Consider the following 19,793-nt stretch of genomic DNA (forward strand, 5'->3'; position numbering starts at 1 on the left):
CTATTAACGTCCTTTGTATGTTATATGTATTATTTGCTGTATTCTTACAATAAAGTAAGCTAGAGAACACCCCTCTGGTGACCATCAGTTTGTTCTCTGTAGTTAAGAGTCTGTTTCTTGGTTTGTCTCTCTCTTTCCTTTGCTCATTTGTTTTGTTTAGAAAGTAGCATTTTTTTTTAAAGATTTTATTTATTTGAGAACGAGAGAGCAAGAGAGAGAGAGCACGAGCAGGGTGAGGGGCAGAGGGAGAAGCGGGCTCCTTGCTAAGCAGGTGTGTCTTGGAGCTAAGCAGGGAGCCCGATGTGGGGCTCGATCTCGGGACTCTGGGATCATGACCTGAGCTGAAGGCAGACACTTAACCAACTGAGCCACCCAGGTGCCCCAGAAAGTAGCATTTTTAAACATAGAATTTTAGATAAGAGAGATGTGGTTTTGTCTCTTTTTTATTTTTGATCTTTTTAGAAGTGTCTAAAATATGATTTCTTCATTGAACTGCAAGTATAATAGAGATGAAATTCGGGCAAGCCAAACTCAATATAAAAAGTGAATTTATTAGAATAATTTCAGTCCTTACCAACATGGAAAAAGAGTATTTGGTTAACCTTCTGTGTGTTCACCCCTGTGGGTTTTGTAGATATTCAGGATGTGGCTGTCTGCAAGAATGAGCTGTTCTGTTTGCACCTAAATGGAAAAGTCTCACATCTTTCTCTGTTGTCTGTGGAACGCTGTGTGGAACGCCTGCTGAGGAAAGGCCTGTGGAACCTGGCTGCTCGCACTTGCTGTCTTTTCCAAAACTCTATTATCGCCAGCAGAGTGAGTCAGAGAGCTTACATGTCCACCTGGGTTGTTAGAACCACCCTAGCTTGTGGAAGTGTGCTACAAAGTTTCTTGTCTTTATTAGCCCTGTCTGTATGACCTACAGATAAAGCAGCAATAAATCCCTAAAGGAAGTATGACAGACAAATCTAGGAGTGGGTGGAGGGTAAGAAAAAGGGTATACTTCCCATTTTAAAAAAAAATTACATTTTCTCGGAAACTTACTTGAATTTCAGGCCTTGTTTTAAGGGGGATAATTGTGTATATGGTAACTCTTCATTCCTAAAATCATTCTCATTAAGTCTTTCACTAGCTTATTAAACCTCTTTAAAGCACCTTTGAGGTTTTATCTTCTCTGTTAAACCTCTTTCAGTATATTGGCCACTGAATTTAGATTTAGTTATAAATAGTAAGCTATTCTATTTGGTTTCTACTTAATCCTGTCATTAGGGAAGAAAATCTTTGACTGTGGATAAATTGGAGCATTTGAAGTCTCAGCTGGACGTCACAACCTATAATGATCTAATTACTCAATTGGAAGAATTGATCTTAAAATTTGAACCTTTGGATTCAGCTTGCAGCAGTAGAAGAAGCTCCATTTCGTCACATGTAGGTATTTTTACTTTGTAAAGGGTTTATCTGCACAGTACGGTTTTTCTTCCTTAGGTTGTACTCACATATCTCTTAAGTTCCCAAAGCTTACCTTCCTTTCCATATAGTAGATTTGGGGTGGGGGAGGGGAGTTGCCAAGAGGAGGCTTTCTTTCAGCTGTTGGGCAGCCCTTACGAAGCCTCCATTTAGGTGTGTCTTGGAGCCACATTTTGTTTCATCGTTTATTGTATTGTGTTTCCAGATGTACCTCATATAGCGTGCAGCTCAAGTTAAGTTGCTCCTAATACGTGATTTCGGATGCTTCATGCTAATTAGAGTCATAGTGCAGCTCAGGATTGTCTCCTTGCAGCCCCATTCTCACTGCCAGGACTCACAGAGGCAAGCTAGGGAAAGACGGGAGCGGGCTGTCATCAGTCCGTGAGTGTGAGCCAGCTGCCAGGGACCTAAACCTTGTTAAACCGTAGTTGTTGTTATTGACTTGCTCCTTACTCGTGTTGGTTGTTCTCTTTAAAAAAATTTTTTTTGTGTTATAAAGGGAAGTTTCACTTTGATTTTGGGGGGATTTTTTTTATTTTTAGGAAAGTTTCAGCATCTTGGACTCTGGTATTTATCGGATCATTAGTAGTAGAAGAGGCAGTCAGTCAGATGAAGACTCTTGTTCCCTTCATAGTCAGACCCTCTCAGAAGATGAGAGACTCAAAGAATTTGCCTCACCTCAAGAAGAGGACCAACCAGATCAGTGTTGGAGCTCACACGGAAATGAAGGTGATGGTGGTGTGCTTTGTTGGTTGCGGATAGGAAGCAGTTATTTTCCGTGACTTCTATTTGCCAGGATTAACTTGTGCATTGAGTTTTCTGTGTGGTGTTAATAATCTTTTTTATGTTGATAGACTTTCCACTCAGACCTGTAGATCTGCTTGCCACTGAAAGAATGGGTTTATGTTTAGTTCTGTTTTTCGCCCTCCTGTTTAGGCTGACATTGATACAGTCCCTAATTATGGTCATGCATCAAAGTGCTGGGAAAGTTAAGAAAGGAGGTCATTAACCAGTGAAGTAGAACAATTTTATCTTGACTAACCAAATTATTTTCCATCAGGAATGAAAAATTACTACAGTTTTGGGGGCCATTGCCTTCACTTTTCGATGTTCGAGTATTCCTGTGATGAACTGTTGAGAAGAGATTAATAGAGACTCTAAACCTTCTTTTTGACTTATGGGGATTCAGGGTTAGTAGGAAAATGAAGGTACCTGCCTAAGTGTTTTATATGTGGGCCATCCCGTGCATCTTGTAAACCTGAGTTCTGCTCATTTGTATCTGGGTCATTTGTGATTTTGGTATGGAACCCTTCATTTCCTTTGGTTTATTCATTTCAGAATTTTTTTTAAAGGTTAAAAAAACCCTGTGTGATTAAATTTTCTTTTCCCCTCGATTCCATTCATCAGACAGTGGCTCTCATGTTCCTGTGACATTTGAGACAGATAAGAATGAAACTTTTCTCCCCTTCGGCATCCCGCTATCATTTCGTTCTCCATCTCCTCTTGTGTCTCTTCAGGCTGTCAAGGAAAGGTAAATTAGTCTTGTCACTGAATCCCGTTTCTTGTTTCACTTCAGTTGTCACATTAGGTACTTTTGTGCTGAGAATGGAAAGACATTTATTTAGTTAATTTATTTTTAAAAAGATTTTTATTTATCTGAGAGAGAGAATGCACGCGAGTGAGAGAGAGCACGGGCGGGGGGGAGGGGCGGCGCGGGGGGAGGGGCAGAGGGAGAGGGAGAAGCAGACTCCCCGCTGAGCAGGGAGCCTGATGCCAATGCGACATGGAGCTCGATCCCAGGACCCCAGGATCATGACCCAAGCCAAAGGCAGATGCTTAACTGACTGAGCCACCCAGGTGCCCCTGGAAAGACATTTTAAATGAGAAAAAATGGAAGCCTCTAGGTTATTTCTCATATAACCTGTTACCTGAGGCTATTAACTTCTCATTTCCGTCTTGGGCAATTTAGCTTCCCTCTTTGAGTAGTTGGATATTTGAGTTGTTTTAGAATGTGCCCTCCACCCCAGACAGAACAAAAGTATGAAAAATCTGTTTTTCCCTCATCCCTGATAGGAACAGTTTCTGTATATCATTAGTCTTTTCTTGATCCTTTCTCAGTTTGGGCTCAGAATTGGAGACTCTTCAGAATTGGCATTCGAGTTTGAGAGAAAAGATTTTGTAAAGCTACTTAACTGCTTATCTGAGTCTTTCTGGATACAGTTTTATGGGTTTTTGTTTTGTTTTGTTTTTTTATTTTAATTCCAGTATAATTAACATACAGTGTTATATTAGTTTCAGATGTACAATACAGTGATTCAATTACCGGATGCAGTTTTGCTTGTAAAGGAAGATATATTGTTACTAGTTAGCCACTGAGTTTCATGGAGAAATTCTGCTGTTTCTCTGGCCAGGATGGGGCAGATGATCACATGGCCTCCTTTGCCTAAGTTGACAGAAACATTGTAGACATAGCTGGAGTTAAAGACTTTTTCTTTAGCGCTGAATCAAAGCAGTTTAGTAAATGAAGTGAATCCTTATTATACTGTAAATTTTACGTGGGCCTTATATGAAATATATAGTTGATTAGGGGAGTTGCTATAAGCGTAGTCTTTCTATTCAGTCCGAGTTGCCTTTCTAGGACTAACAGGAACATAGAGAACTCAGGTACTGAATTTTTTGTTCTTGGGAGTAACGAAGTTTTTTTTGTATTTTTTGGTATTTGACTTCCAGTGTTTCTAGCTTTGTGCGTAAAACTACTGAGAAGATTGGCACCCTTCATACAAGCCCTGATCTGAAAATAAGACCAGAACCCAGGGGTGATGAGCAGTTCTGTGAAGACGAGATGAGTCCAGTCACCTGCCCGAAGGAACAAGACACTGAGTAAGCTCTTGCATATAAATCTGGGTAAATGCTAGAGGACTCAGCTGGCATTTTGAAGAAAGCCTTAGACTCTGTGCTATTGGAGAAGGCACATGTATGACCCTGTTCATTGTAGATGGTGTAGCTCATAAAAAATGTGAATACCATAAAGTAAGTTTTGGAAAATGACATCTATCCATAGCAAATCTTTTGAGAGAGAGTTTTAATTTAGCACCTTTTTCATCTTTACATACCTTTCCTCTCCTCTAAATCTCTTCAAACTTCTGGGATGTTAGAGAAGAGGATTAGATAAGAGTAAGATGACCAATGATCGAGGCCCTGTCCTTGCTGTGCTTCTGACTGGCATGTGGCCTTGGGTAAGTCACTAATGCTCTCTGGCCTGTAAGATGAGAGCATTGGCATTGAGGTCTTGCCAGGTACCTTCTTAACGATATGCTGGTGGCATCGTCCTTGAGTAGTGGAGTGGTGGCAGAGCCCTTGGTCTGGCATAGTATGAAGTGTCTGTCCACCTGGTCTCTGCCCTAACTCACAGTTCAGGGGATCTGAGCATTAGAAGCATGCAAGCTCAGCACTAGCCCAGGGATTGAGAGCCCCACAGGCCCAGTGTATGTGGACAGTCAGATGAAATAGAATAGTTTCGTGAATCCATGTATTTATAGGACCAAAAAAAAAAAAAAGTACAGGTATTGCTGTGGCATTGAAGGCAGCCCTCAGTCTGACCTTAGCCCCCCTTTCCAGCCTCATTTCCAGCCACATCCTTCCAAGCGCTCTAAATTCCACTCCAGTGAAGTGGGTACACTTCACTACCTTTCTTTATGTTGTTTCTTTCACCTGCACTATTCCCCCCACCGACCCCCCGTTTTTTCCTAACACATATACTGCCTCCAGGAGAAGGCATCCCTTGATTGCCTCATCAGAATAATTATTCCTTCTTTTTTTTTTTTTTAACATTTTATTTATTTTTTGACAGGGAGACAGTGAAAGAGGGAACACAAGCAGGGGGAGTGGGAGAGGGAGAAGCAGGCTTTCCACGGAACAGGGAGCCTGATGCAGGGCTGGATGCCAGGACCCTGAGATCATGACCTGAGCCAAAGGCAGACACTTAATGACTGAGTCACCCAGGCGCCCCAGAATAATTATTCCTTTTCCTGTGCTTTCATAGCACAATGCTTGTGTTGCTCTTTAGCATTTGTTGTATTCTCATTTATGTTATAGTTAGTTGTTTGCATACCTTTCTTTCTCACTTGAGTTTACTCATCTTGAGGCTGTGGACCAATTTTTGTACTCCTCTGTTTGTGTCATGTAATATTAGGTACAATACTTGCCACTTAGTAAACACATAGAAACATTTGTCTAAGGACGCTCTAATCCCCTTTAACTCTTTTCACACTTTTCTAGGGGCAAAAGAGAAGTAATTAGTCAACCTCCAGAAGAAGACAAGCTCCAAGAGCTCAAAGTGGCGACAGCAGAAGCAATGTGAGTATTTATGAACAAGAGAGTTTTATAGTGAATGGGAATGACTTTGAGGTCATCGGTAGTGGTCCTGAGACTTGGGGGGGGCAGAGGTAGTCTCATTTGTAATTGAAATTCAGCAATTAGTATTAAAGTTAACACTCTGTATTTTCATCTTGCTGAGATAATTGTTGAAGAGTTGAAAAGTAACATTTATTCCCAAGAAGTATGTTTTATCTAGTAGGTTTGTTTAGCATGAAATAATTTGTTTTAAAAAAACACATGGAGCATAAATCGCATTATTTGTCTGTTTTGTGTAGGACCAAGCTACAGAACCCACTGGTTTTGTTTGAACCCACGTCTCTGAGGATGGTCTTACAGGAGTGGCTTTCACAGTTAGAAAAAACGTTTGCCGTGAAGGACTTTCCAGGTATTTCAGATACTGGCAACTCATCCACGCCATCAAACCAGGATGTGCTATTGTTTGACCAGTCAAAAAAGGAAATACTAGATGAAGATAATGAAAAAAGAGAGTCTTTAGGCAATGAAGAACCTGTTGATCCAACAGCATGTGAATCTACAAATAGTCTGAGGGAGCCCCTGGATGACATTTTCCAAGTGTGTTCTCCATGCAGCATAGCTAACAGTCTTCAGAAGGACCTGGCTGAATTGACAACGTTGTGTTTGGAATTGAATGTATTGAATTCTGAGACCAAAAGCACAAGTGGACGTGTGGACCACACTTCGCAGCAGTACTCTCCTGAAATTCTGGCTTGCCAGTTCATAAAGAAGTACTTTTTTCTCTTGGACTTGAAAAGAGCAAAGGAGAGTATCAAGCTTGGTTACGCTAGCAGTCCTTGTGTTTGGGATACTTTTATTGAAGGATTGACAGGTAATAATCAGATTGCCTTATCAAATAGAAATTAGTGTAGAGAACAATAGCATCTTCGCATTTTCACATTTAAAGAAAAAGACTTAAGTACAAAATCACTTCTATTCTGGGCAACCTCCATTCCGTTTCCCCCTCAGTTTATTAATTTTTAATACTTCTTCAAACATTGGTTTCATTTGCAATGGTATTATAAGAAATTCATTTTATTTCTCTCACAGTCATACTCAGAAAATGTATATAGCAATGTTGGAGAAGTTGGGGTTAAAGTAAAACGTTTTATAAATGCAGATATATAAAAACAAGAAAATCCTTTATGTAATTTACTAATGCTGAGATAATCTATGCCATTTATTGAGTACTTACTGTGCGTCAGATATCATGCTAAACACTTCGTAGGCATCATCTCATTTCTTCCTTACAAGTGTCTTCAGAGTAGGTGGTGTTATTCCATTTAATGGGTGAAGAAACTGAGGCACAGAGAGATTGTAATAGTTGAGTAGGCTAAACTGCTGTAGTAAATATCTCCTAATAACTCGGATACAATAGAAGTTCATTTCTTGCTCCTATCACTCCAGGACAGGTTCCAGGTCAGTGGGAAGCTCTCTTCCATGTGGTAATCCAGGGTTCCAAGTTTCTTCCATTTCTTTGAACTCCATCTTCCTGTGGGCTTGTGATTGAGAATGGATTGCTGTGTCCAGGGGAATGCATGTGGAAGGGGCAAACATGCTATGCCCTCTTAGGGGCCTGATCTTGTAATGCCTGACATCTCTCCTGTTCATGTTCCATTGGTGAGAATTTTATCACATGGTCTCTTTACCTGTGAAAGAGACTGGGAAATGTAAGCTATCCAGGTGTCTAGAAGGAAGGGAATGGTACGGGTGAAGAGCTTGCATGTCTGTCTCAGGGATTTTGGTGGATTAACAGCAGTCTCCATTTCACACTTGACTGAAAGTGTGTGTCATCCTCCTGTGGAAACCGGCTCTCATACTTCAGACCATGCATGCTCTTTCCACTGTATAGTCCCGTTTTTGAATAATTGATTTACCAAAAGTTAACAATCACAAGTACAGATATATTTTTATATTGTCTGACTTAAAGATCTTCAAGTTTTCTAGAAACATGATCTGTAGTTATTGTTCTGCTTCAGTTCACATTTAGCAGTTAAAAGCATAAGAAATGATTTCAGTCTTTCTCTGAGTTGAGGTAGACTGTCTTTTACATGAAATAAGAAAATTTATTTCTCCTCCAGTAGGTTCACATTATTATGTTTCACATTATTACTTATTGGAACTTTGCAATATCTGTCTCTTACGTGATCACACCCAACCCTGAAAAGAGTCTGATCCAGCCTGAGTGGTTGTTAACTTATAACCAGAGCTGGCTAAAGCCAGCGGGTTGGCTACTTTGAGATGATGCAGCTGCTTGCTTGAATTTAGGGGGAGATGTTTGGCTTAGCCCCCACCCAGTTATAAAGCTTGCCCTCACATCTCCAGCTATAAATGCTGGTTGCCTTCTCTGAATTTGTTCAAGTACTTACTGCCTGACACAATCCAATAGGCAATAATGAAACTGGGGGAAAATGATTTTTAAAAACCATGTATCAGAAATGGAAGGTTGGGTTTTTAGAAATGATCTGAACAGGTTCCACCTTTTTGCTAATGATGTAATTAAGGAAAACAGCTTTTGGAACTGTTCTTGGGGAATGGTCTTCAGAGCCAGTTGAAAACTACTTCAAAAAACTCATTTTAGGGGCTCCTGGCTGGCTCAGTCAGTGGAACATGCAACTCTTGATCTCTGGATTGTAAGTTTGAGCCCCACGTTGGGTGTAGAGATTACTTAAAATCTTAAAAAAAACCTCACTGTAGATTCATGTGTGTGTGTATTATTATATATATATTTTTTTAAACTACAAGTAGTTTTAACTAGATCGTCACTCACACTTGGCTGTAACTGATGTTTATTAAAAATAGGTGAAATTTTAACTTTATTTTGTTCAAAAAGATGGGCTAGAGGGCACTGGTTCTAGGAAAAATGACAAATTTGGCCTTGATGATATATACTATATATATATGTGTGTGTATATATATATATACACAGACATATATATTCTATTGATTTAGTATATAACACATATATTCTAATATATGTTACCTTTTTTGAGGGTGATAGTGGCTTATATATTGGTTATGTGTTCTTTTCTTCTCTTGTTTAAAAAATTATAATGTGCTTTGCCTCCCAATTTGAGTTTAAGGTCTTTAAAAGTAGGGATTGTGTGTCTTGTTCTTTTTTTTGTCCTTCAATGCTTAAACATTGTGCCATGCACCCAGGAGGTCCATGACTGATGATTGTTGAATGAATGTATTGAACTGAATATTTATAGCTATGAGATGAAAGGAAAGGTGTGCTTTATCTTTCAGAAATGGCAAGTTCCAATCCTACATATATGGAGATGGAAGAAGGAGACTTACCAACAAGATTAAAGTTATTGAATGATTCAGTTCCCTTTGACAATCCTTTGTTGATTGCTTATGCTGCCCGGTAAGTTGTCATATATGTTGTTTATATGAATAAAGCACGTATTTGTTTGTGTCTTAATCTCTAAAGTTTTACTCAGTTGCCTTGTTATTTTTATTTCTAATAAGTGCTTAGACATGTAACCAAGTTACATCATCTCACTGAAGTTGGGGACTAACTTGTTTTTAAATGCAGATTGTATGAGAAGTTTGGAGAATCTGCCCTTCGGTCCTTAATCAGGTTTTACCCATCTGTTTTGCCTTCGGATGTCATGCAACTTTGTCATCATCATCCTGCTCAGTTTTTGGCCTATTTAGACAGTCTGGTGAAATCGAGGCCTGAAGATCAACGGTGAGAAGGCGAGAACATTTGCAGACTCCCCTTTGCTTTGATAGGGCATTGTTTCCCTTTTAGAAGCTGTTGTAACGTTTTTACTGCCAACTGCCACAGAGCTGAGGCCCCTACTATGGAAGAGGATGATTACAGTCATTACCCTTCTGTCTCAGTCCACAACACACACTGTAAATGTGTGCAGACCACATTCTCTTCCCTCCCCCCCCCCCGCTCAGGGATTCTCAGATGATCAGAGTAAAATTAAAGCCCTGCTTCAGGTCCTCCCCTAAAACATAAGTTTCCTTGTTGTCTGGGCTGGTGAGTGGATTTATTGCCACCTCTTTGTTGATAGCATCCCAGCTTTTTGCGGGGTCTCATCTTTTTGTGGATCTCAGTTCCAGCTTTGCTGCTTTTTTAGATTGAGGCCTCATTGCCTATTTCTGCATGGCCCTTGGTTGTTGAAACTAGCAATATCCCCCCCTCCCACCACCACCACCTTTTTTCCTCTGATTGATTTACATGTGCCATACTGGCCTCCTTTCTCTCTCTGTCCCTCTTTTTTTTTTTTTTTTTTGGCACTTTGACATTTTCCTTATTATCTTGAGCTCACCTGTTCATTTAAAAGGCTGTCAGATTTTCACCTGCATTTCTAGACATTTTGTAGCAGAGCATTTTCATCTACTATTTTGATCCCCTAATAACATTTTCTTCACATTCCCACATTTTATGTCTCTTTTCTCAGCGTGAAGATTGGTGATTTTGTCTCCAACTTTCTTTTAGGCCATCCTTCCTTGAGTCCCTTCTACAACCAGAGTCTTTGAGATTGGATTGGCTGCTTTTGGCCGTGTCCCACGATGCTCCCCCAAGCACAAGCACGATGGACAATGAAGGAAACCCCAGGTACAGAAGTTCTCTTTCTAAGCTGTGATGTTCTTCTGGAATGAAATGGCTTTATTCACATGTAGCATTCTGGGCTTTCTTCAGTAACAGCTGTGGAAGAGACTGACTCAAGTCACTATAGTAATGGGACTGAGTGTATTTCTTAGTGGTTCTGAACATTTTTTGAGTTACAGATCTTACAAGAATCTGATGATTCCTCTCAGAAAAATGCATATCCCTGCACAATTTTGCACATGATTTCAGGTTAAACTGACCCCCTGAAGCTCTTTCATGGATCCACATTAAGAGTCCTTGATGATTCAGTCTGTATTAGAGGGAGAAAATTGTATGTTTTTTTCCTGGAAAATTTCTAGACATAGCTTGATTTGGGACTAAGAAAATAAACTATTCATAAAAAAATACGCACTGATACATGTAATGTATTAGAAATGTTCCTTGTGTTTTCCTCTAGGAGAAACTTTTTAAAAGCCCCCCAAGTGCCTATCTTATATGCCTAGACAAAAGCTCTAGAAGGACATACAATGGCTGTCTGTGAGTGATGAATTATAGGCTTCTTTCTTTTGCTTTTGATTACTTAAAATGTCTATTTTTTAAAAATAAACAGGTAATCGATTTTACTGGAAAAACAGAATTGGCATAAATTAAAATTACATATTTGAATATTGTGATTAATAACCTCAATCAACCAGCAAACTATTCCCAAAACTTTAAGGACATATAAGCAAGCAAGCAAGCACCAAATGTTTACAGAACCACAGAGAAATTTTAAGTACCACCGTAGACTAGTGATAAAGAAGGCCTTTATCCTGTAAAAGGTATTTAGTGCCTTCCACATCATATAAATATAGGTAGCTGCCTATAGCTTTTACATATAGCTGATCCTGTCCAGGGTTTATGGCAAGAAACTAAAGAGGAATTGTTGCCCAAAATTTGGATGAGTGGAATACAGTGAGAGAAAAAGTATAACCAGATTTATATTTAACTAGATGAATGTAGTTACAAAACAATTAGGAAATAAAACCTGTCAGTGACAGATATACATATAAAAATTAAAATAAAAAGTAAAAGTTATTAAAAAATAAACAGGTATTGGGACGCCTGGGTGGTTCAGTCGGTTGGGCGTCTGCCTTCGGCTCAGGTCATGATCCCAAGGTCCTGGGATCGAGTTCCGCATCGGGCTCCCTGCTCGGCGGGGAGCCTGCTTCTCCCTCTGCCTGCTCTGCCTGCCCCTTGCCCTGTTTGTGCGCACGGTCTCTCTCCCTGACAAATAAATAAAGAGCTTTTAAAAAAAAAAAAAAGAATAAAAAATAAACAGGTATTTGTATAGGAAAAATAGCTATTTTTAATTTTTCAAAAGGCAAGTAGAAATGTTTGAAAAATACAATAGTAATGGAACAAATAAAATTAAACTCTGTTCTTACCTATTAGATGATGAATAAACATTTTGTAGAATGTATTTCCTATTCCATTTACTGAGAGCTTTTCATTTCACAGGCCTCATTCACACTTGTGTTCGTGGGGTTATAGCCAGCTGATGCTTCATCTCATTAAACTACCTGCAGATTTTACAACCAAAGAGAAAATGACTGACATCTGTAAGTCTCATGGGTAAGTGAGAATTGTTTAGAAGCTGAAGTTAAGATTAGAATCATCTTAGTTAATAGCTTTGTAGCAAAGGACTTGAATTGGTATGCTTTATCATTTGGGAATTCTCTTTACTACGGAAAAGTACCTTTTGTTTTAAGTGATAGTAGAGTAAACATCTTTTTAAATTTTGTGCATATTTTTTCTTTGTGTAGAAGAGACGGCCCTTGCTAATTCCTCTCTCCCACTGGTCCTTAGTAGCTAGCCCCAGTTCTCAGGCACTTAGATGGTATTTAATTAAGCACCAGACTGTGTGATAAGTTACAATTGATGCAGGGTTCTCAAGAAGGGAGAGATCAGAATGTGCTCAGTAGAAGTGCTGGTGAAGGACTTAAGGAGGAGGTGAGACTTTGGAGGTAAAAGCCCTGAAGGCTGGACAGGATTTGTATTGATAAAGGAGCCCAAGAGGAGGGCAGGGCAGGTGAGAGAAACATCAGGAGCAGGAGAAACTGACATTGCTTTTTGTCTGGACCACGTATCAGTTCTTTATTGCTTGGCGGTGTTACCTTATGGCTCCACCTGGATTATCATCTTCTGGAGCTAGGGACCTGTGTCTTCCTTTTTCCTCATAATGCCTCAATTCGTGGTAGGTACTTGATACATATTTGTTCATTGATAATAAGAGATGAGACTAGTCGGGTGTGGTAGGTGATGAGATCATGTAGGACCTTGAAAGCTCATCAGAAGAATTTAGCTATCAGTAGAGACCTTTTAGACTTTGGGGTACAAAAATGACATGATAAAAATGGAGCTTTCTGGAGATCATTTCTGGTGTCATACATGAGAAAGAAATGGGACGTTCTGAAGGAAAATGCAGTGAGACTTAAAGACAATGGGTATAGCAAATGAAGGAGGGCGAAGAGTCAAGGAAAACTTCCATAGTTTGTATATTTGGGGAAGAAATCTGAAAGTTTATAAAGTATTTAAGGTTACATATTTCATAATTGGTGCTTGGCCTCAAATGTCAGTATTTATCTCTAGCTTTTATTCTTTTTTTTCTTAAACACTCCAGATTGGGCTGTCTAATAGAACTGTCTATGATAATGGAAATATTCTACTACATCGTCCAATATGGTAGCCACTAGCCACTTAGGCTATTGAAAACTTGAAATATGGATTGGTCAGCTGAAGAACTTTTTACTTAATTTAAATTTAAGTAGCCACATGTGGCTAGCATCTACTATATTGGACAGCACAGCTCCAGATAAATTCACTGTTTTGATTCCTTTCTTCAACTTTGTTCTCTTTAAAGTTTCTGGCCTGGATATCTTTCTCTTTGTTTGGAGCTGGAAAGAAGAAGAGAGGCCTTCACCAACATTGTGTGCCTAAATGATATGAGCCTGATGGAAGGGGACAATGGTATGTAAATCCCAACTGGTTACTCTTGGTTGTAGTATTTTAGAAGTCACTGCAGACTTTTCAATAAAGAAATTTGGTGAACATTTTGATGATCCTGTATGTAATTCTATAATTCTAGCTAGCTGTCAGATTTGTGGAGGTTTGTTTTTTTGTTGTTTTTTTTTTTTTAAGATTTTATTGGAGAGAGAGTGAGTGAGAGCAGGAGCAAGGGGAGGGGCAGAGGGAGAGGGAGAAGTATGCTCCCTGCTGAGCAGGGAGCCCGATGCAGGACTCAGTCCCAGGACCCTGGGACTATGACCCAAGCCGAAGGCAGACATTTAACCAACTGAGCCACCCAGGCGTCCTAGAGGTTTGTTTTGTTGTTGTTGTTTGCTTGTTTTGTTCATTTATCTCTACCACTTAGTATATTCTGAAATCATAATAACTTTTCTATTAACGAATGCTTACTGTGCGTTAGGCACTATGCTAGGTCCTTTTTCGTTTGCCGTTTAAATGAGATAACAAGCCGTTGGCATAGTTACTGTTATTTCTGTTTTACAGAAGTTATAACTGAGGCCTAGAGGAAGGAGAGTCAGTTTCCCCAAAGCCATACCACTGGTGGAGCAGGTGTTCAGACCCAGGTCTGACTCTCTCTAAAGTTTGTGTTCACATCCTTCTCTCAGCACTAGGCTTTTACACAGCCAAAAGTTAGATATCATCAAAGTGAACTTAAAGTGGAGTGGCAGTCAGCTTTTCCTAAGCCTTCACAGGTATTTAGATAATTAAAAAAAAATTTTTTTTTAATTTTCATCAATCCAACACAGATAAAATGATAATCAGAAGGCCACGCTTTGACACACTGATATCTGAGGCCTGAGACTCTGTCTTGGCTGTTCTGTAGTGTTGCTTTATTCGTCTCAGTGCAAAGATGCCAACTGCGTGACATCAGGGTCCTTCATTCAGCAGTGTGACCTACAGCCTGGTTCAGCCCTGTTGGTGTAGGAGAGAGAAAGTTCGAACAGGGCAGGGAAGCCAATTGACTGGCAAGTGTTAGCTTCTGATGTCCCAACTATTGCAAAAATTACTGAGATCATCTGTTTCAGAAATGAAGAAGAGGGCCAGGTGGTTCTGCAGGACTAGAGCTGTATACATGGATACGCTCCTGAAAAATAACCAGAATAGTTAAGATAGACATGGTTTATATTTTTCAAGTTACAACACGATGTTTATTATAATAGATAAAAACTGAAAATTCAGGAAGCATAAAGAAAATAAGTATCACTTAAAATCTTTTCTGCCAGATAGCCTGAATATTTTGTTAAAGTAATAATAGCAGCTGTTCTTACCCTTGGTATATTAAATGGGGGTCTTTTCTTGACACTTCTGTTTCCCCATAACTCATATTAATCACTCTTCAAGGCATGTTGGTTTTACTGCCAAATGTAGATCTCTTATCTGTGTACTTACTTTTGCTCCACCACCAGCTCCGGTCCTAGCTACTTGCCTAGATGGCTGCAGTAATCTCAGAATTAGTCGTCTGGTTTCCATTCTCTCCCACCTTTAATCCATTTGCCCTATAGCAGCCAGAAGCATTCTTTTACAAAAATTGGATGATGTGGCTCTCCTCCTTGAAGCCCCTTACGTGGAACTCAGAATAAAATCCAGGCCTTTGTGCACTGTAGGCCTTTCTTTGAGTTCCTTGAATTCAAGTTCTGTCCTGTCTCAAGTGACCTTCCATGTTTCCTTTGTCGGAAATGCAGGCTCCTTCACCTTCCGTTCCTGACGCCCTGCCACCTCAAGCTGCCCGTATGTGAGCCACAGGCACGTGCTCTCTAAGCTTGCCTGGTCTTTAAACTCTCTGCTTACCTGTCCCATCCTAATGGAGCCCTTCTCAGATCCTCCCCCAAACCTGCCATTCTCTCTAATGGTTCCCTGATCTTTTTTTTTTTTAATACTTCATTTATTTATTAGAGAGAGAGAGAGCACAAGCAGGGGGAGTGGCAGGCAGAGGGAGAAGCAGGCTGCCCCCGAGCAAGGAGCCCGATGTGGGACTCGAGACCTGAGCTGAAGGCAGATGCTTAACTGACTGAGCCACCCAGGCACCCCGGTTCCCTGATTTTTATCGCACTTAGCCCAGTTTATACGTACAGATTTATTTCTGTGTTTATCTAAGGTTCTGCCCCCTTTACTAGACTGTGAGCTCCACAAGAGTGCAGGGCTCATCATGTCTGGTTGGTCCCTCACTGCACCTTGGGTGCCTAGCCTAGACTATACCTGGGAAATTCCTGAGTGAGCAAGTGAATGAAGAATTTTGGAACTGATTTTGTGACTTCTCCTTATCATTATTTATTCAGCAAATGTTCAGAAAGCAACTTTGTGTTAGGATGATGAGGTACGTTCTTAGGTTTTGGTATTAAACGTTTTCACAAACGGTTTTGACCATCTCCTATACACAGGCAGAGTTCTAAGGGCCATTAGAGCCGATGTGTGTGTTTCTGTATGTGTGCGTAGGTTGGATCCCAGAGACTGTGGAGGAATGGAAGCTTCTCCTGCACCTTGTACAGAACAAGAGCACGAACCCCCAGAAGTCACCAAATGGAAACTTCAGTGATGGGCCTCCCCCCATCAACGTGGAGAATGTGGCACTCCTGTTAGCTAAGGCCATGGGCCCAGATCGGGCCTGGTCACTGTTACAGGAATGTGGTTTGACCCTGGAGCTGTCAGAGAGGTTTACCAGAACCTGCGATATCCTAAGGATTGCTGAGAAAAGGCAGAGGTAATACTTGTCATGCCCTTTCCACAGGGGCTTGGGGAACGTAGATGCTCACAGATTTTCAGAAGGGGGGTGGGGCTTTTGGAGATCATTCAGCCCCAGCCGGTCGCTAACAGCTGAGGGGGCTGAGACTCATCTGCTGATGAAGGCGATTGAGGGATGAGCCTAAAGTAATGTGTTTCACAGTCATGACCGAGACACTGTGCAGATCAGTGTGAATACCCAAAGTTGACATGTACTAGTTCTCGAAGACAGTTACTAGTACCAAATGTCAAATTGTCTCAGGACTTTTTTGGTTTTTGTTTTCATCGTGGTAAAATACAGGTAACGTAAAATTTACCGTCCTAACCATTTTTAAGTGTTTGGTTCGGTAGTGTTAAGTATATCCATATCATCTTGCAAAACTTCAACTTTACGCATTAAACAACTCCTCATTACCCGCTCCGTGCAGCTTCTGGCAACCACCTGTCTGCTTTCCGTCTCTCATTTTGACTGCAGTAGTCTCCCCTTATCCAAGGGGGATGTGTTCCCCAAGACCCCCAGTGGATACCTGAAACCACGGATTTACTGAACCCATATATGTACTGTGTTGTTTCCTATACGTGCATACCTATGATAAAGTTTAATTTATAAATTAGGGACAGTAAGAGATTAATAATAACTAATAAAATAGAACAGTTAAGACAGCATACCGTAATAAAGGTTATGTGAATGTGGTCTTTCTCTCTCTCTCCATTTCTCTCTCTTTCAAAGTATCTTACTGTACCGTACTCACCCCTCTTCTTGTGATGGTGTGAGATGATAAAATGCCCATGTGATGAGATGAACTGAGGTGAACGACATAGGCATTGTGACGTAGTGTTAGGCTATTCCTAACTTTCTGATGATATATCAGAAGGAGGATCATTTGCTTCTGGACCATGGTTGACCATGGGTATCTGAAACCATAGAAAACAAAACTGTGGATAAGGGAGGACTACTGTATTATAAGTATCTTACATACATGGATTCATATGGTGCTTTTTTTTTTGTGACTGGCTTTTATTTCACTTAGCATAATGTTTTCAAGGTTCATTCATATTACAGCATGTGCCAGAATTTCCTTCCCTTTTAGGGTTGAATAATACTCCATTGTGTGGATATACCACGTTTCGTTTATCCATTCATCTGTCTTATGGCCACTTGGGATGCTTCTACCTCGTGGCTATTATGAGTAATGCTGCTCTGAACACGGATATACAAATGTCTCTTTGAGACCCTGCTTCTAATTCTTTTGGGTGTGTACCCAGAAGTGGAATTGCTAGAACACATGGAATTCTATTTTTAATTTTTTGAGGAACTGTCATACTGTTTTCCATAAGGGTTACACCATGTTACATTCCCACCAGTAGTGCACAAGTGCACCATTTTCTCCATATTCTCACCAACACTAGTTATTTTCTTTTTGATAGTAGCCATCCCTAATGGGCATGAGGTGAGAAGTCATTGTGGTTTTTATTTGCATTTCCCTAATGATTAATGATGTTGAGGATCTTTTCATACACTTGTTGGCTGTTTGTATATCATCTTTGGAGACCTGTCTATTCATGTCCATTTGCCTATTTTTTAATTGCATTGTTTTTTTGATGTATGAATTTTTTGTATATTCTGGATATTAACTCTATCAGATACATGATTCACTCTGTTGACTGTGTCTTTTGATGCACAGAATCAATCAGTTTTTTGAATCCTTTAATTCTTTGTGGGTTTTAAAAAGTTTTTTATAAAGAAAAAACAATGAAAACTAAATGCACTTGTTTCTTTTCTTTCGGATTTCAGAGCCTTGATACAAAGCATGCTTGAAAAATGTGATCGGTTTCTCTGGTCTCAGCAGGCCTAGTGGAAAAAGATTCAGCAAATGTCACAATGTTTTGAGAAAAACTGAATCATGCTCCTGAACCTCCTGAGTGCATTTGCTGTTGAAGGAAAACCCTGCCACCTTACCGGGGGTACTTTTGTCAGTGTCTATAACTTCTGCATTTGTGGCTCTATCTGTGACCTCAGTGTTTCTCAACCAGGGTTGAATTTTGACAGGAATCAGTCCTTGTTTGCTGAAATGAAGTGCTCTGGAATCAGAATTTGAAAGTTCACAGCCATGCAGGCCTTATTCTGAACTACAGTATTATTTTCTCCTTGCTAGTGGATTGGGGGAATTATTGTGACTCATGTAGAGAGCAGAAGTTTCTCATCCTGGTTGCATGAAGACAGATAAAATAACTGACAGGAGTTGAATTCTTTTGATATCTTATCTGGAATAGTTGAGAAATTACTGAAATAAGACCTAGCGGAATGGAATTAGCACATCAAATAAGTGAAACACTGAAAATTCAGATTAGATATTTACATGAAATGACCCCATATTTAAATTGAGCTAATTTCAAATATATTTTTTCTCAGTATTTGACTTTTTCTAATCTGAACCTATATACAAATGCCTAATGTATTACTGGAAATGTTTTATCTCTAATCTTTCCTAAACAGTGGTCCAAAGGAATCATGCACTTTTTTAAAAATTATTTTTTAAAAGCCATAATAAAGGAAAGCTAAGTACTAGCAAACACTAGTAGGCGCTTGTGCCAGGTACTAGAATGCCTTCCTCAGGCTCCTGTACATTTACATAGCATGTTACATTAATAATAAATGTAAAATCTGTTTTTATTTGAAGAGATCTGTATCTATTAACATAAATAAACTCAATAAACACGAATTTATTGTGAACAATTTGCAGGAAGGTGTGGGGTAAACTCAGTGTGGAGTAAGAAAAGCGTTGGATACGTTGAATGATTCACTTCTTTTTTTCATTCGTAACACAGCCAGAGAGCTACAGACAGAAATGGCTGTCATACTTCCGCATGGTATTCGGATATGATGTGACCAGATGGGTTGAAGGAGATTGTGAGAGAAAGGAGGCTTCACAAAGTTTCTTAGGGTTTTGGGAAGCATAGAAAACCTAACACTTCTGGTCAACAGTGGGTGTGTGGGGGGTATGTGTGGGGTGTGTGTGTGTGTGTGGTATTTCCCCTTACCAAGCAGGTCTCTGACACCAGTTGGGTGACCTACAATTCAACCCAATTCTGACACTATTGACCCAGAGGTAGCATCAGATCCCACAGGTGAAGGGCTCAGTCCCAAAAGACTGCCCTCCATTTTATTATTTTTTTAATTTAAATTCAATTAATTAACATATAATGTGTTAATTGGTTTCAGAGGTATAGGTCAGTGATTCATCAGTCTTATATAACACCCAGTGCTCATTACATCACGTGCCCCCCTTAATAATGTCCATCACCCAGTTACCCCATCCCCCCACCCCGTGCCCTCCACTTCAGACACTAATTGCAAGTCCCAGTTGTTAACTATACTTCTGACCAACTGGCTGTAAATCAGAGGTCCTCACGACCCCTTCCTTGGATTTGATGGTTTGATTAATTTGCTAGAGCAGCTCCCAGAACTCAGAGAAACAGTTTGTTTCCTAGATTGCCAGTTTGTTATATAAGGATATAACTCAGGAACAACCAGATAGAAGAGACGCAAAGGGCAAGATTTGGGGGAAAGCGTTAGGAG

The 19,793-nt window shown here is 40.0% G+C and overlaps 1 protein-coding gene across 4 annotated transcripts in view; it reads left to right on the forward strand.

Annotated features, from left to right (window-relative positions):
* HPS5 (HPS5 biogenesis of lysosomal organelles complex 2 subunit 2) overlaps positions 1-18,936 on the forward strand; it is a 45,839-nt gene extending 26,903 nt beyond the window's left edge. For 3 of the 4 annotated variants that reach the window (XM_078058324.1, XM_078058325.1, XM_078058323.1), the window contains 14 exons: positions 635-813; positions 1,267-1,425; positions 2,007-2,193; positions 2,872-2,995; positions 4,195-4,344; positions 5,743-5,820; positions 6,117-6,688; positions 9,106-9,226; positions 9,398-9,553; positions 10,316-10,435; positions 11,930-12,043; positions 13,332-13,438; positions 15,929-16,193; positions 18,009-18,936. In XM_078058324.1, coding sequence (XP_077914450.1) covers positions 635-813; positions 1,267-1,425; positions 2,007-2,193; positions 2,872-2,995; positions 4,195-4,344; positions 5,743-5,820; positions 6,117-6,688; positions 9,106-9,226; positions 9,398-9,553; positions 10,316-10,435; positions 11,930-12,043; positions 13,332-13,438; positions 15,929-16,193; positions 18,009-18,069 — 2,393 coding nt within the window. In that variant the 3' untranslated portion in view covers positions 18,070-18,936. Of the gene's footprint in view, positions 1-634; positions 814-1,266; positions 1,426-2,006; positions 2,194-2,871; positions 2,996-4,194; positions 4,345-5,742; positions 5,821-6,116; positions 6,689-9,105; positions 9,227-9,397; positions 9,562-10,315; positions 10,437-11,929; positions 12,044-13,331; positions 13,439-15,928; positions 16,194-18,008 lie in introns of those variants that run through there. The other variant, XM_078058326.1, reaches the window with a different exon arrangement.
* The last annotated feature ends 857 nt before the right edge of the window (positions 18,937-19,793 follow it).

The sequence above is a fragment of the Halichoerus grypus genome, chromosome 11, assembly GCF_964656455.1.
Source record: "Halichoerus grypus chromosome 11, mHalGry1.hap1.1, whole genome shotgun sequence".
In the NCBI taxonomy this organism is placed as follows: domain Eukaryota; kingdom Metazoa; phylum Chordata; class Mammalia; order Carnivora; family Phocidae; genus Halichoerus; species Halichoerus grypus.